Source organism: Hippocampus bargibanti, linkage group LG19, assembly GCF_051943395.1.
Source record: "Hippocampus bargibanti isolate YZ-2025 linkage group LG19, ASM5194339v1, whole genome shotgun sequence".
NCBI classification, from domain to species: domain Eukaryota; kingdom Metazoa; phylum Chordata; class Actinopteri; order Syngnathiformes; family Syngnathidae; genus Hippocampus; species Hippocampus bargibanti.
Window position 1 is genome coordinate 9,548,998 of NC_142752.1, and position 12,269 is coordinate 9,561,266.

The 12,269-nt window shown below is 42.8% G+C and overlaps 1 protein-coding gene across 3 annotated transcripts; it reads right to left on the bottom strand.

The window, feature by feature from the left end:
• Positions 1–2,170: 2,170 nt before the first annotated feature.
• LOC148883937 (cannabinoid receptor type 1A) lies at positions 2,171–11,532 on the bottom strand. Of its 3 annotated transcripts, none has more exons than XM_089022277.1 (2): positions 11,239–11,532; positions 2,171–4,386 (listed from the first exon to the last, which is right to left on the bottom strand). In XM_089022277.1, exon 2 carries the CDS (start codon positions 4,341–4,343, stop codon positions 2,940–2,942), a length of 1,404 nt encoding a protein of 467 aa, XP_088878403.1. In that variant the 5' UTR covers positions 4,344–4,386; positions 11,239–11,532; the 3' UTR covers positions 2,171–2,939. The 3 variants fall into 3 exon arrangements, with proteins under 3 accessions (XP_088878403.1, XP_088878402.1, XP_088878401.1); XM_089022276.1 differs by lacking the exon at positions 11,239–11,532 and adding an exon at positions 5,934–8,901; XM_089022275.1 differs by lacking the exon at positions 11,239–11,532 and adding an exon at positions 5,929–8,898.
• Between the last annotated feature and the right edge of the window lie 737 nt (positions 11,533–12,269).

Genomic DNA, 12,269 nt, shown 5'->3' on the forward strand with positions numbered 1-12,269 from the left:
ATCACCAAGTTACGAGGTATCACACACACATACAATCTAGTCAAAGTAGACACAGGGTGAACGCAACTCACACAGTGTGACCAGCACACTGTGTTTGAACTCATTTTTGACATTTGAAATCTTTATCCTCAAGATGGACTGAAAAGCTGAGCATTAGGATTTGAACTAGGGATGGGCACTGTATCATAATTTGATTGATCGGTGATTGTCAATGAAGGTGGTAATCAGAGGTGCTGTTGATTTAGTCTCAAGTAGTTTGCGGGAGAAGTAGAATAACCCGGAGGGAGTCGAACTTTTGTACATTCACGCAATTATTCCATTTTATCAAGAGACTGGCATGGAAATAGGAATTCAGAACATTCAAAGATTCTCATATGCCATTAAAAGATATAGACCAGGAAAAAAATAGGCCTCTTGTAAAAATGCCCATCCCTAATTTCAACAATGTTTGCATTTTAACACTGTACACTTGATGATTGTGATACTTTACACTCTAAGAGCTAGCAAGTAAACACATGGATACAATTATACAACAGTGATCACCATAACATGTTAAATAAACGATTTTTACCACAGATTAAAAAAGAAAAAAAACTGCATTGATATTGTGTTCACAAGCGCTGTGGTTTTTCTGCATTACACGACTCACCACTCGTTACATTTCACACACTCCTTGCACGCTCGCCACTCACTGAGTGTTGTCAGAAGTATAAAAAGAGAAAATGACTAGTCACGAAAGCCTGTGAGAAAGTCAGTGTGTGTGTGTGTGTGTGTGAGATAGAGAGAAAGAGAGGGAGAGAAGAGAGAGAGAGAGAGAGAGAGAGAGAGAGAGAGAGAGAGAGAGAGAGAGAGAGAGAGAGAGAGAGAGAGAGAGAGAGAGAGAGAATTTTATGTTATTCATGGTGCAAATAGCACACAGTAAGACGTGTGGGATTGAAAATGTCAATAGCCCCTTGTTCCCAACGTGACGATACGATCATTCTGAAAACCTGAAGTCAGGATACAAAAATATAAAATGCATTCACTAATTAGACTATCATGATAGTCAACTGAAAAAAAATCCTTCCAGTCAGTTCATGCAACCTTGTAAATACCATTTGGCACTTGGGCACACATTGTGCTCGCACGCTAGCAATGGAGCAGGTAGGTGTGGATTTTTTTTTTTTTTGGGGGGGGTGGTGTATTGGGCAGGTGGATGCGGTCAGTGGGGGGTTAGAATCATTAAAGGACAACCGACATCACTTTTTTGTTTCCTAACTGACATCAGAAAATCGTTTTATAGCATCTAAAATACCCAAAACACGCAGTATGATATTTTTAGTTAAATGCAAAACACCAATAAAAATGACTTAAAGTGTCCAAAATCTACAAAAAATTGAGCTGCGAATTGGGCCTTTTCAGAAAGTCCCGCCCCCAGTTCGTGATGTCACGTCAAGACGTCTTGCATTGCTCGAGAATCAAAACAATTGCTTCAGATTCGGAGAATATGCTTTGTTGTTACACATCCAGTTATGAATATGATTCAAATAGTTCTGAAGACGAAAGTATACATGTTTGCAATCGATTAAATAATTTATTCCATGCCATTTTGAGGCAACATTGGGGGGAAATGTATCACCAAAAAAGAGGCAGAAATGGCGACCAAGCTCCGTGAGAGGAATTAATCAGCCCGTTTCCACAGGCTGATAAATTCCTTACATGGTGCCTCTTTTTGATGCAACACGACGTTTTCAGACCAAACAAGTACAGCAAAATGCATTGATGTGATGGAAGGACTGCTACAATGTGTCCTTTTTTCGGTCAGGGGCGTTCCTTTAGTGTCGTCACGTACGCACTTGTCACCAACTCAAAAACAAGACTTCCGGAATATTCAGCGTGAGTCTTAAAACGTAAAATATAGCTATATGCGGTGGAATCTTTGTAAAATACGCTCAGTAGAAGTCATTTGAAGACATTTTACAAATTATGGACACAACTTGTCCGGAGATGTCGGTTGTCCTTGAAGTTAATAAGGACATGAATGCAGTAAAAAAAATTGTATGAACATACTCTGTAAAGTCAGTGTTTCCAAACATTTTTTTTTTTTTTTGAGGGGGGCAAGACATATATTTCACATCATAAAAAAAATTGCGGCACACCATTTGGCAAATAAATTTGCCTTGGCTGAGTAATTTTCGCAAAAGCCCGGTCTGGTGTAGCTCCGTTCATCACTGATCTTGTTTTACACCCCCCCCAGCACTAGTTTGAATGTATGACTTCAAATAGTCATCAATTTTGATGGACATCTTAGAAAAAGTATAGAACTGTTCTTTTATTTAAAGTTAGCAATTGTAAAGTAACAAGTGGTCCATACTTTTTATTTTTAACTCATTCACTGCCAGACGATGTGCAAAAATGTGTCCACTGCACTGCCACTGCCAGTATTTGTCATTTTTACTCAAATTGCAAGACCCACAGAATATTGAATTGTAGGACCCCATAAATATTCAATGCAGTGTTAAGAAACCCCACAGTCTCTTCTTTCATCAGAAAAAAAATAGTTACTTCCTAAGTTATATGGTTCTGGAGTTATCTGAGCTTGAAATGGGGGCGGATGTACAAAAGGCAAAGCCCCCTCGTGGGAGGGAAAAACATTGCCAGAGGTCTGACCAGTGCTTTATCGACACCCCCTCGCAAGAAAAACCAAAACCCAAACAAATTCGGGAATGGCGCTCCACATCATGCTTTCTAATTCCAGAATAAATTCGGGAATGGCAGTGAATGAGTTAAAGGCTCCCTGCCAAATTTCATGCTAGTGTCATAAAAATAAAGGATTGTTTGGCTTATCTGCTCCATAACAACGCAAGAAGACTAAATTGTCTTCTCCCCATCCCCCAAACCCCACCCAAATCTGGTTCATAACATTGAATGAATGACTTTCCTCCAGCCCGGAAAGCCAATTACACGGCTTCCGCCGAAGTCTCCGTAGACACTGACATTGTTACTTTGGCTATTTTCACAGTGGTCTTCACACAGCTCTCGGCGGCCCTGTTGGCCGAGATGTTGGCGTTGCGGTTCTGGCAGTCTGACTCGAGGCTGTTGTCCAGCTGCTGTCCGCTACCGCGGCAAGCGTGGCACGAGCTAAGGAAGGCGTGCCTCAAGTCCTTGCTCCTTAGCGCGTAGATGATGGGGTTGACGGTGGAGTTGAGGAGGCAGAGCATACTGCAGAACGCAAACACTGTCTTGATGTCGTCGTCCATTCTCCAGAAGAGGTCGTAGACCATGATGGCCAGCACGGGACCCCAGCAGATGACCAGCACCGCCAGGATGAGCACCAGAGTCTTGGCCAGGCGGATGTCCATGCGGGCTTGCTCTGGGCGTGTGGTCTGAACCTTGGTGCCATCCGCCGAGTACACCACCAGGCTCTTCTGTGACGTGCGGCTCAGCATGCGCACGGCGTGGTGGTGCGCTTTCCATAGGATGTAGATGTAGGCGTAGATGATAAAAAGAACCAGGACGCTGGTCACCCCGATCCAGAAGAGCAGGTAGTTCTCGTCGATGAGGGGGAATATGTCAGAGCACACAGACTTGAGACGCTTACAGTTCCAGCCCAGCAGAGGTAGCACGGCGATGACGATGGAGATGGTCCACATCATGCAAAAGGCGATGACCGCTTTGGTCCGGGTCACGATGCGCCTGTAGGCTAATGGCCGGTGGATGGAGATGTAGCGGTCGATGGCGGTGAGGAAGAGGCTCCCGACGGACGCGGTGAAAGACGCCGTCACCCCGCCCAGCTTGAAGAGGAACACATTGGGACTGTCTTTGCGGTGGAACACGTGAAAGTCCAAGAAGCTGTAGACGAAGATGACGCTGCCCAGTAGGTCGGCCACGGCCAGGCTGCCGATGAAATGGTACGATGGCCTGCAGCGGAGGGTGCGCGACTGCAGGATCACGCAGAGTACCACCAGGTTCTCCAGGACGGTGAAGGTTCCCAGCGTGAGCGACATGACCGCCACGGCCAGCTGCTGACTCGGCGTCAGAATCATAAAGCACTCCATGTCCATGAAGTTCTCCCCGCATTGTATGTTACTGCCTTCGTCCGGGAAGGCGCTGCGGTTGGATAGGAGCTCTGTGGCATTGGTGGGGTAGAATCCCTTGAGGATCAGCTCCTCGTCAGGGGGGATCTTGTCAGGGAAGGCGTGACTGCGGAAGGAGGACAAAGGTTTCTGCAGGGAGAAAACACCCTTGAAATCCACCTCGCTGACGGGCTCATCGTAGTTGGCGTCGTTTGAACCCAGGTACTGTAAGCCAGAGGTGATAGTCCGGAAAGTGGTGTCGGCCACAGCATCCAGCACGGACTGCATGATGCTGTGAGAGGGGGCAGAGGGGCTGCAAGCTTACACCAACCTGCAAATAGATGTTACATATCTCAGACTTGGTTGCACCTGGGTACACCTGTACAATTGATTTTGTTTTTCATTCCAATTGTCATCTTAACTCATTCACTGCCAGACGATGTGCAAACATTTGTCCACTCCAGTGCCAGGGTTTTTTCATTGTCACTTGAATTCCAGGACCCACAGAATATAGTTTTAGGACTACATAAACATTCAATACATCGTTAGAAACCTAGGACTCTCTTCTTTCATCAGAAAAAATAGTTAATTCCTAAGTTATATTGGTCTGGAGTTATATGAGCTTGAAATGAATTCGGCTGTCTAAAATACAATAGAATCCATACATATTGGTTTATGTAGCACTTTAACAACAGCTGAAGCTGGAACAAAGCACTAAGATGGAAAAAAAGGGAAATGTTGCCCCTTTGTGTAAAGGAAAAAAATATTGCCAGAGGCCATCGCCAGCGCTTTATCGGCACCTAAGCATGAAAAAAAAAACCTGAACAAATTTGGGAATGGCGCTCTGTCATATTTTAAATTCCAGAATAAATTCATGAATGGCAGTGAATGAGGTAAGGGTGTCCCTAATGACGACCATTTCATACCAATTTGTTTTTGTTGGGTGCAACCTGTGGCCTGTGGGCCACATGCGGCCCGTGACAGCACTATAGCTGGTCCAATGATCCGGTTCCCCTTAATTTCACAAAGACTAACACTGTAGTTTTCAATTGTACACTGGCCCGCACGCTGCTTTGTGAGTAGGCCTAATATTTATGATAATATCCAACACAAATAACATACCTCAATATAAACATATTGAATTAGTTGACTTTTCCGCAAAATTGTATACAATTATTTCTCGCACTTTGTACCCATTATTTTCCCGACTCCAAAAATTTGCCCTCCATCTGGCAAGGCTTGTGTGGTCTGACGTTAGCCACACAGTGGCACCAATGAGGTGCATTCTGCAAAAGGGGGGTGTGGGGGGTGCTGCAGGAGTGCATTTCAGACCCAATAAACATGAGTATATCACCACCAATTTATTTATTAAGATATTCCATAGTAACTGCTTGTTTTAAAAAATGAACTGTTTTTTTTTTCCAGCATTTTATAAGAGATGAATAAAAACAGTAATTTACGGTATAGTGTTTTTGCCAGTCGGTATATTTATTATCATAGGGGTGCAGCATTGCTTTTGAGTAGCAACACATATTAATGCGCTCAGAGTTCGCACTTTGTGCTAGTTTTAAAAAAAAATCTTATTTGACGATGTGCATGTTTTTTTGTCCATGGTTCTACATTAAATAGAAGAAATAATAAATGAACATTTCAGTCAGTCGTAAAACTCTCTGAAAATGCCATGTATTCTCCATGCCGGTGCAATATAAAATAACAAAATGCACAATGGCACTTTATGAATCCATCTGCATAATAAGTTCAGAAATGATAATCATTTACTTCGATACAGAAAAGCCCATAAATTTGCATTACAATGCCCGAAACATGTGTAAATGAGATAAGGAAAAAGCCCCACAAAATAGATGAAACCCACCTTACATAATTCCTTCCAGCGCGCAGATCCGCCCTTTATCGTTTGCGCGTTAATCCAAGCCAGAAGCGCAACATCCAGCCTACTCTATCTCAGTTTTCAGGGGAAAAAAGAGACCCCCAAAAAATGTGATTTAATATAACTGAAGCTCAGTTGCCATTTTTTTTTCTCCACACCAATTCTCCAGACAAATAGCCAGTTTTTGTGCGCGCGTCAAAGTCTTCCTCCTGTCGGGAGCATGCGAGCGCGGCTCCTCCAGACGCTCTGTGCTCTCCACACTCCTCACACTTTTTATAAGGCGTCGCTCCCTCAAAGCCACGTCACGTGCCTGCATCCACTTTTCCAGCTGGTCAGTCAACGCGCACGTACAGAAATCTCATTTGAATTCCCAGCGCTGAGCTCAGACAAAGAAGGATCAAATACAACAACAAAAGACAACAACCAAATAACATTGAAAAGGATCTGCCACTAAAGGACAACCGACGTCTCCGGACAAGTTGTGTCCATAATTTGTAAAATGGCTTCAAATGACTTCTACTGAGCGTATTTTACAAAGATTCTACCGCATATAGCTATATTTTACCTTTTAAGACTCGTGCTGAATATTCAGGAAGTCTTGTTTTTGAGTTGGTAACGAGTCCGTACGTGACGTCATGAAAGGACCGCCCCTGACCGTAAAAAAGACGCATTGTAGCGGTCCTTCTATCACGTCAATGTATTTTGCTGTACTTGTTTGGTCTGGGGACCTCGTGTTGCACCCAAAAGCCGCCAGAAGGCCAGAAGAGGGCGTCCATGCGCCATATAAGGAATTTATCAGCCTGTGGAAACGGAGGTGGCCACGGGAGGTCGCCATTTCGTGCCTCTTTTTTTGGGTGAGAGATTTCCCCGCAATGTTGCCTCAAAATGGCACAAATAAATTCTTTAATCGATTGCAAACATGTATGCTTTCCTCTTCAGAACTATTTGAATTATATTCATAACTGGATGAGTAACAAGAAAGCATATTCTCCGAACCTGAAGCCATTGTTTTGATTCACAAGCAATGCAAGACGTCTTGGCGTGACGTCACGAACTCGGGGCGGGACTTTCTGAAAATGCCCAATTCGCAGCTCAATTTTTTGCAGATTTTGGACACTAAGTCATTTTTATTGGTGTTTTGCATTTGACTAAAAATATCATACCGCATGTTTTGGGTATTTTAGATGCTATAAAACGTTTTTCTGATGTCAGGTAAAAAAGAAAAAACAGTGATGTTGGTTGTGCTTTAAATGATACACTATGAAAATATTGTTTTAGCTCCAATTCTTGCAAATCAAATCCCAATATAGATTACAGCATAATCTAGGAACTGGCATTTTTTTTTACAAAATAATACATTTGTTGTTTAATTAGGAAGTTTACATTTTGTTGCACCATGGACCATTTTCCCCCCACGTAGACTTTGACTGTTTTCGGGAAAAAAATAGCAGTCGTAATGATCTTAGATGAGTGAAAGAGGCTTTTTTCACACACTGACTCAGTCGTAATTCTCACACCAGGCAAAAAGGGCCATGGCATCATTCAATGATGAAATGGTGACTCTTTCTGACGCATACTTTCAACGAGTGAGGGACCGTCAAGGCCTGCAAAGCCTTCTCTGCTGGCCTAAAAATATCTGAATCATGGATTGATGTTGATTATATTTTGTCCATGACTAATCATTAAATAATTCCAAATTGTGTTTTAAGTTCCTTTCATGACTTTTCCAGATGTGTGTTTTTGTATTTAAGCATTTAACCAATCATATTTCAGCCATTATTTGGCTACCAGGGTCAAAAATCTACCTGGACGCCTTCACAATCAGTTCTGCAGGCCCTGGAGCATAAAAAATGTTGATGAGACTATTATTTTAACGAATCAAAGTTTGAGTTGGTAACCCAAAACGGCTGCCAATGCCTTCTTGAAGGCACTGGTCAACGTCAGAGTCTTCGTAAACTATGATTGGCCAGTCACTAGCCAATCATAGTTTGCAAAAACTGCTCCGATCACAAGCCTGTAGTGATAAGTGCATACTGACAAGAGCTAGCACACGGTATCGGTAGCCAGCTGCATAAGCAAATATATTGTTGTGTCGATTTAATAGCAGTTTTGTCAACATACAATGGCTGAAGAAATGGATATGGTTGGAGATTTACCGTTAAAGCCATTTTCAAGACGGACTTTTTAAGAAATAATAAACATTAAGAAAGGTCGGTCAGTTATTTCCTGGCTAATGGAACCCTCTAGTGGACTTGTAGTAAATCACACACTTTTTTTGCAGCCTGGATTGATTCAGATGTAGCACTACTGAAGGCCTAGCATTGAAACCCTTGCTTTCAACCGCACGTCTGATGTGCAAATTCAGCACGCCGCATTCACATCCGTTTGATCGACAGTCTCCGTCCCGGTGAGAACAATTTCCTCGCCACCTGACTTGCCGGTGATGTTTGTTGTCAGTCACACGCAGCGGAGCACTTTGACAAGCATCACGCCCCAATTCATTTGATTGTTATTTGTGCGTCAGAGGTTAGAGGCTGCGAAACCACATGATAATATCTGAGATGACCTGAGGTTAGACTGTGAACGGCAACAATCATCAAGCAACACAATCTAGAGCTGAACACGCTCAAGATGGTAGAGATGATTGTTGATTTCAGGAGACATCCATCACCACAGCTGCCCCTCACACTATCCAACTGTCAACCATCAAGACCTTCAAGTTCCTGGGAATCACAGTCTCCAAGAAATGAAGTGGGAGGTCAACTGAACTCCATCCTGAGAAAGGCCCAAAAGAGGATGTACTTCCTGAGGCTGCAAAAGAAGCATGGCCTGCTACAGCAGGTGCTACGACATTTCTACATGAGGGTCATCAAATCAATCCTGTCTTCTTCCATCACTCTTTGATGGACAAAATTTAACTTCAACGGACAGTTATGACGGCGGAAAAAAAAAAATCATCACCCTTCCCACATTCGAGGATTTGCACACTACAAGAACCAAGACAAGGACACAGAAAACCCTACTGGACCTTTCGCACCCTGCCCACCACCTTTTCCAGCAACTCTCCTTAGGCAGGCACTATATTTTGTACAAAATAGTGATCGGAGCTACTTTAAGAGCACAACATTTAGCTTGTAGTACAAGTGCACATTCCACCATGATGTCCATGATCCACTGATGAATAGGATGCTTTGATCCTCTTCTCTTTCATCGAGAACTCCTTCATGTAACAAAGAGGGTACAGAAAGTGCTTAAGAATGAATAAATGTGTGTCTATTATTTGTTATTTAGTGTTTTTTTTCTTTTGACTTGGCAGCAGTTCCTGTATTTTGTTTTTCTACTTCTTTCATTCCTTTCATAACTTTGCTGCTGTGAAATTTGAATTTCTCCACTGCGAGACTAATAAAGGTAAATTCAATCCAATCCAATGGCGGACCTGAAAATGATGACAATGAAGGCCAAATATTAATTCTGCAAAAGTCCACAAAATGCAGTTTTGGAAATACCATCAAAACACACCAAGACTTGCCTTGGGTGAAAATTCTCAATTGTTCTTGGGTCTAAATGTTGTTGATACTCATAGGATGCTTTGCAGAGATTGAAAAAAAAACATGCAAATTGTAGCTCCCCGGAGACATTTGCATCTGCTTAGATATGCAACAAAGCCACCTCCCATCTGCATAAAAAAAAAAAGTTACGCTTCATAAAGTATCATTTGTATTCATTTGCCCCACCGCAACCAAACATTGTGACAGTTTCCACTGATTCGTTTGGCATGCTAACCTGTTAGTGAGCAATGAGCGGTGGCTCAGGCAAAAAGCTTCAGGCCATCTGGCTTTCAGCTGTGCCACATAACATTTTGTCCTCTACTGACTCACTCTTGATCCATCTATCAGTGAGCGACGAGCAAGAAAGGAACAAAAACAAACAATGCAGTCAACTTGGAATCTATAAAACTTGCCTGGCAATCAGGAATCTGTTCCAGCGGATGGAGGTGTGGGCATTTATGGAATCCAAAAGTGCAATAGGGTTGATGCGTGACGTGTAAAGTGCTTCCTTCCGTGCCTCGGGCCTCACATGAACGTGACGCTGAATGATGCCTGTAGATCGTGGAGGTTTTGCATCTTTCCTTTCCTTTGTTTTTGTTTTTTTAAAGCCTCTTTGAAATCAAAGAGCACACAGTGACTCCTGGGGAGAAATAGGATCAGCACATTCTCTTTTTGATCTCATTAATCTTTCACTCCTATTGGTATTTCACTGATCCAAAGATTAGATTAGGTTAGATGAGCCTTTATTAACAGTGGAGAAATTGACATTGCACAGCAGCAAAAACAAAATATAAGAGCTGCTGTAAAGGCAGCCGCTCTCGCTATGCCATCTTGAAGTCAAAAACAATCAAAAACATAACAAATAATGTGACACAAAACAAAAGACACACAGTATTCAATCTTTATCACTTTCTCCATCCTCTTTGTTGCATGAAGCAGTTCTAGATGAAATAGGATAGGATCCAAGCATCCTTTTCATCAGTGGATCAGGGACATCATGGTGGACTGTGGATGTCTACTACAAGCTAAATGCTGTGCTCATTGTGCTAATAAAGTAGCTCAGATCACCATTTTGTACATAGTAGTGCCTTCCTGAGGGGAGCCACTGGAAAAGGTGGTGAGCAGGGTGCAAAAGGTCCAGTAGAATTTTCCGTGCCTTTTCACCAATGGATAAGGGACTTGAAAGCAAACACGAAGCTGTAGCATCCATTGAGTGAAAAAGAGATTGTCTCACATTTCCTGTCCCATGAAAATCCGCTTCAATTCAAAGCCGCGACCGTTCCACACGCATCGGCGCTCCGCAGTGACACTTTTTTTTCTAAATAAACTAAAGTGGCATTTAAGGTCTGAAGAATAGGTCACACGGACTTAACGAAAAAAAGCTAATTTTCTGCAGTACTTCCTCTTAATTGTGTTACCGCTGATAAGAACGATGCAGGCACAATGTGAATTTCGGAGAAGCACACGACTTAAATAGGCCAAGTGCGCGTGTCCCTCTTAGCGCAGCTGCGTCCACCGGTTTCATACTGATTAATGAACTTCTATTATCGTCCGTGACTGAGTGATTTAATTAGATCCAATGCAGCCAAGAAAAGCCTTGTGTGCACTGGTAAATTTGATTGTTTATCGCAGGATGACAGGCGCTTCCACGTGTATATATTCGAAGCGAATCATCATTCGATGATGTATGATTGACAGTCGCTATGCAACAAGTCGCGACCTGTCGCAGTGTGAAAGATGATCTTACCTTCAGTGAAGGAATTGGGTTCTACTATTGTGTCCAGGGCAAGTCATGCCGCTTGGCGGAGTTAAAAAAAAAACGGTGATCTGCGCCGCTGTGTGTGTGAACAGTCGACTTGATTCCCCACCAATTGGGGTGGCTCCTCCGGCGTGCGAGAGGTGCGGTCCCTGATATGGCGGAAGGAGAAAAAAACATTGAAAAAACAACAAAGTGCTCCTCCATCTCCGTCCATTTGCAATCGGTCAGCAACTACCCCAGGTGGTAGTCATTGGCAATCAATCTCATTGATCTCTTGGCAGCCAATCACAGAGAACTACTACACTTGTATTGACTTTTCCTTGGAGGCCGCATCACTTCATCATTACATTATTTTTTTTTTTCCAAGAGCAATCAGGCACTAATAATGACGTTGTTTAGGTTCCGGTAAAGTGAAAATATTTTTAAAAATAAAGTCTTAGATTTATTAGATAAAACATGTCCTCAAATTTGTGAATTTTTTTGGGGGTGGTAACAATGCACCCGGGACCTTAGATTGCGTGACATTTTTTTTATGGGTGAACAGGTGATGATTTGCAAAATTTAAAGTCATTGTCACATCTCCAGTTCGGATGACATCTGACATGTTGGGTACTTGAAATCACCTAGGAGTGGGGGTCAGATGGGGGTCAGGTGACGGGAGGGGATGCGGGTGTTTTGGGTGTTAGAAGGCAACCCTCCTGCCAGGAGCGGGGGCAGATGGCAAGGATGTCTGGGTATATCGCGCATCCGATTTGAGGTGCGAGATGAGAATGGCCGACCTTGCAAAGTGCAAAAGGGCAGGTTCTTCCATCTGGGCTGAAATTAATTTTGTCACACATTTCACAACAGTGGCAAGGGACACACAATTTTACTGCCCATTGTTATAAGATGCTATAAAATTGTATCGTCAGCTGCCTTCATATTTGAAAAACAAGCCCTTGGGTCAGCGGAATTGCAGGGAAACTACTTTAGTCTATATATATATATATATATATATATATATATATATATATATATAT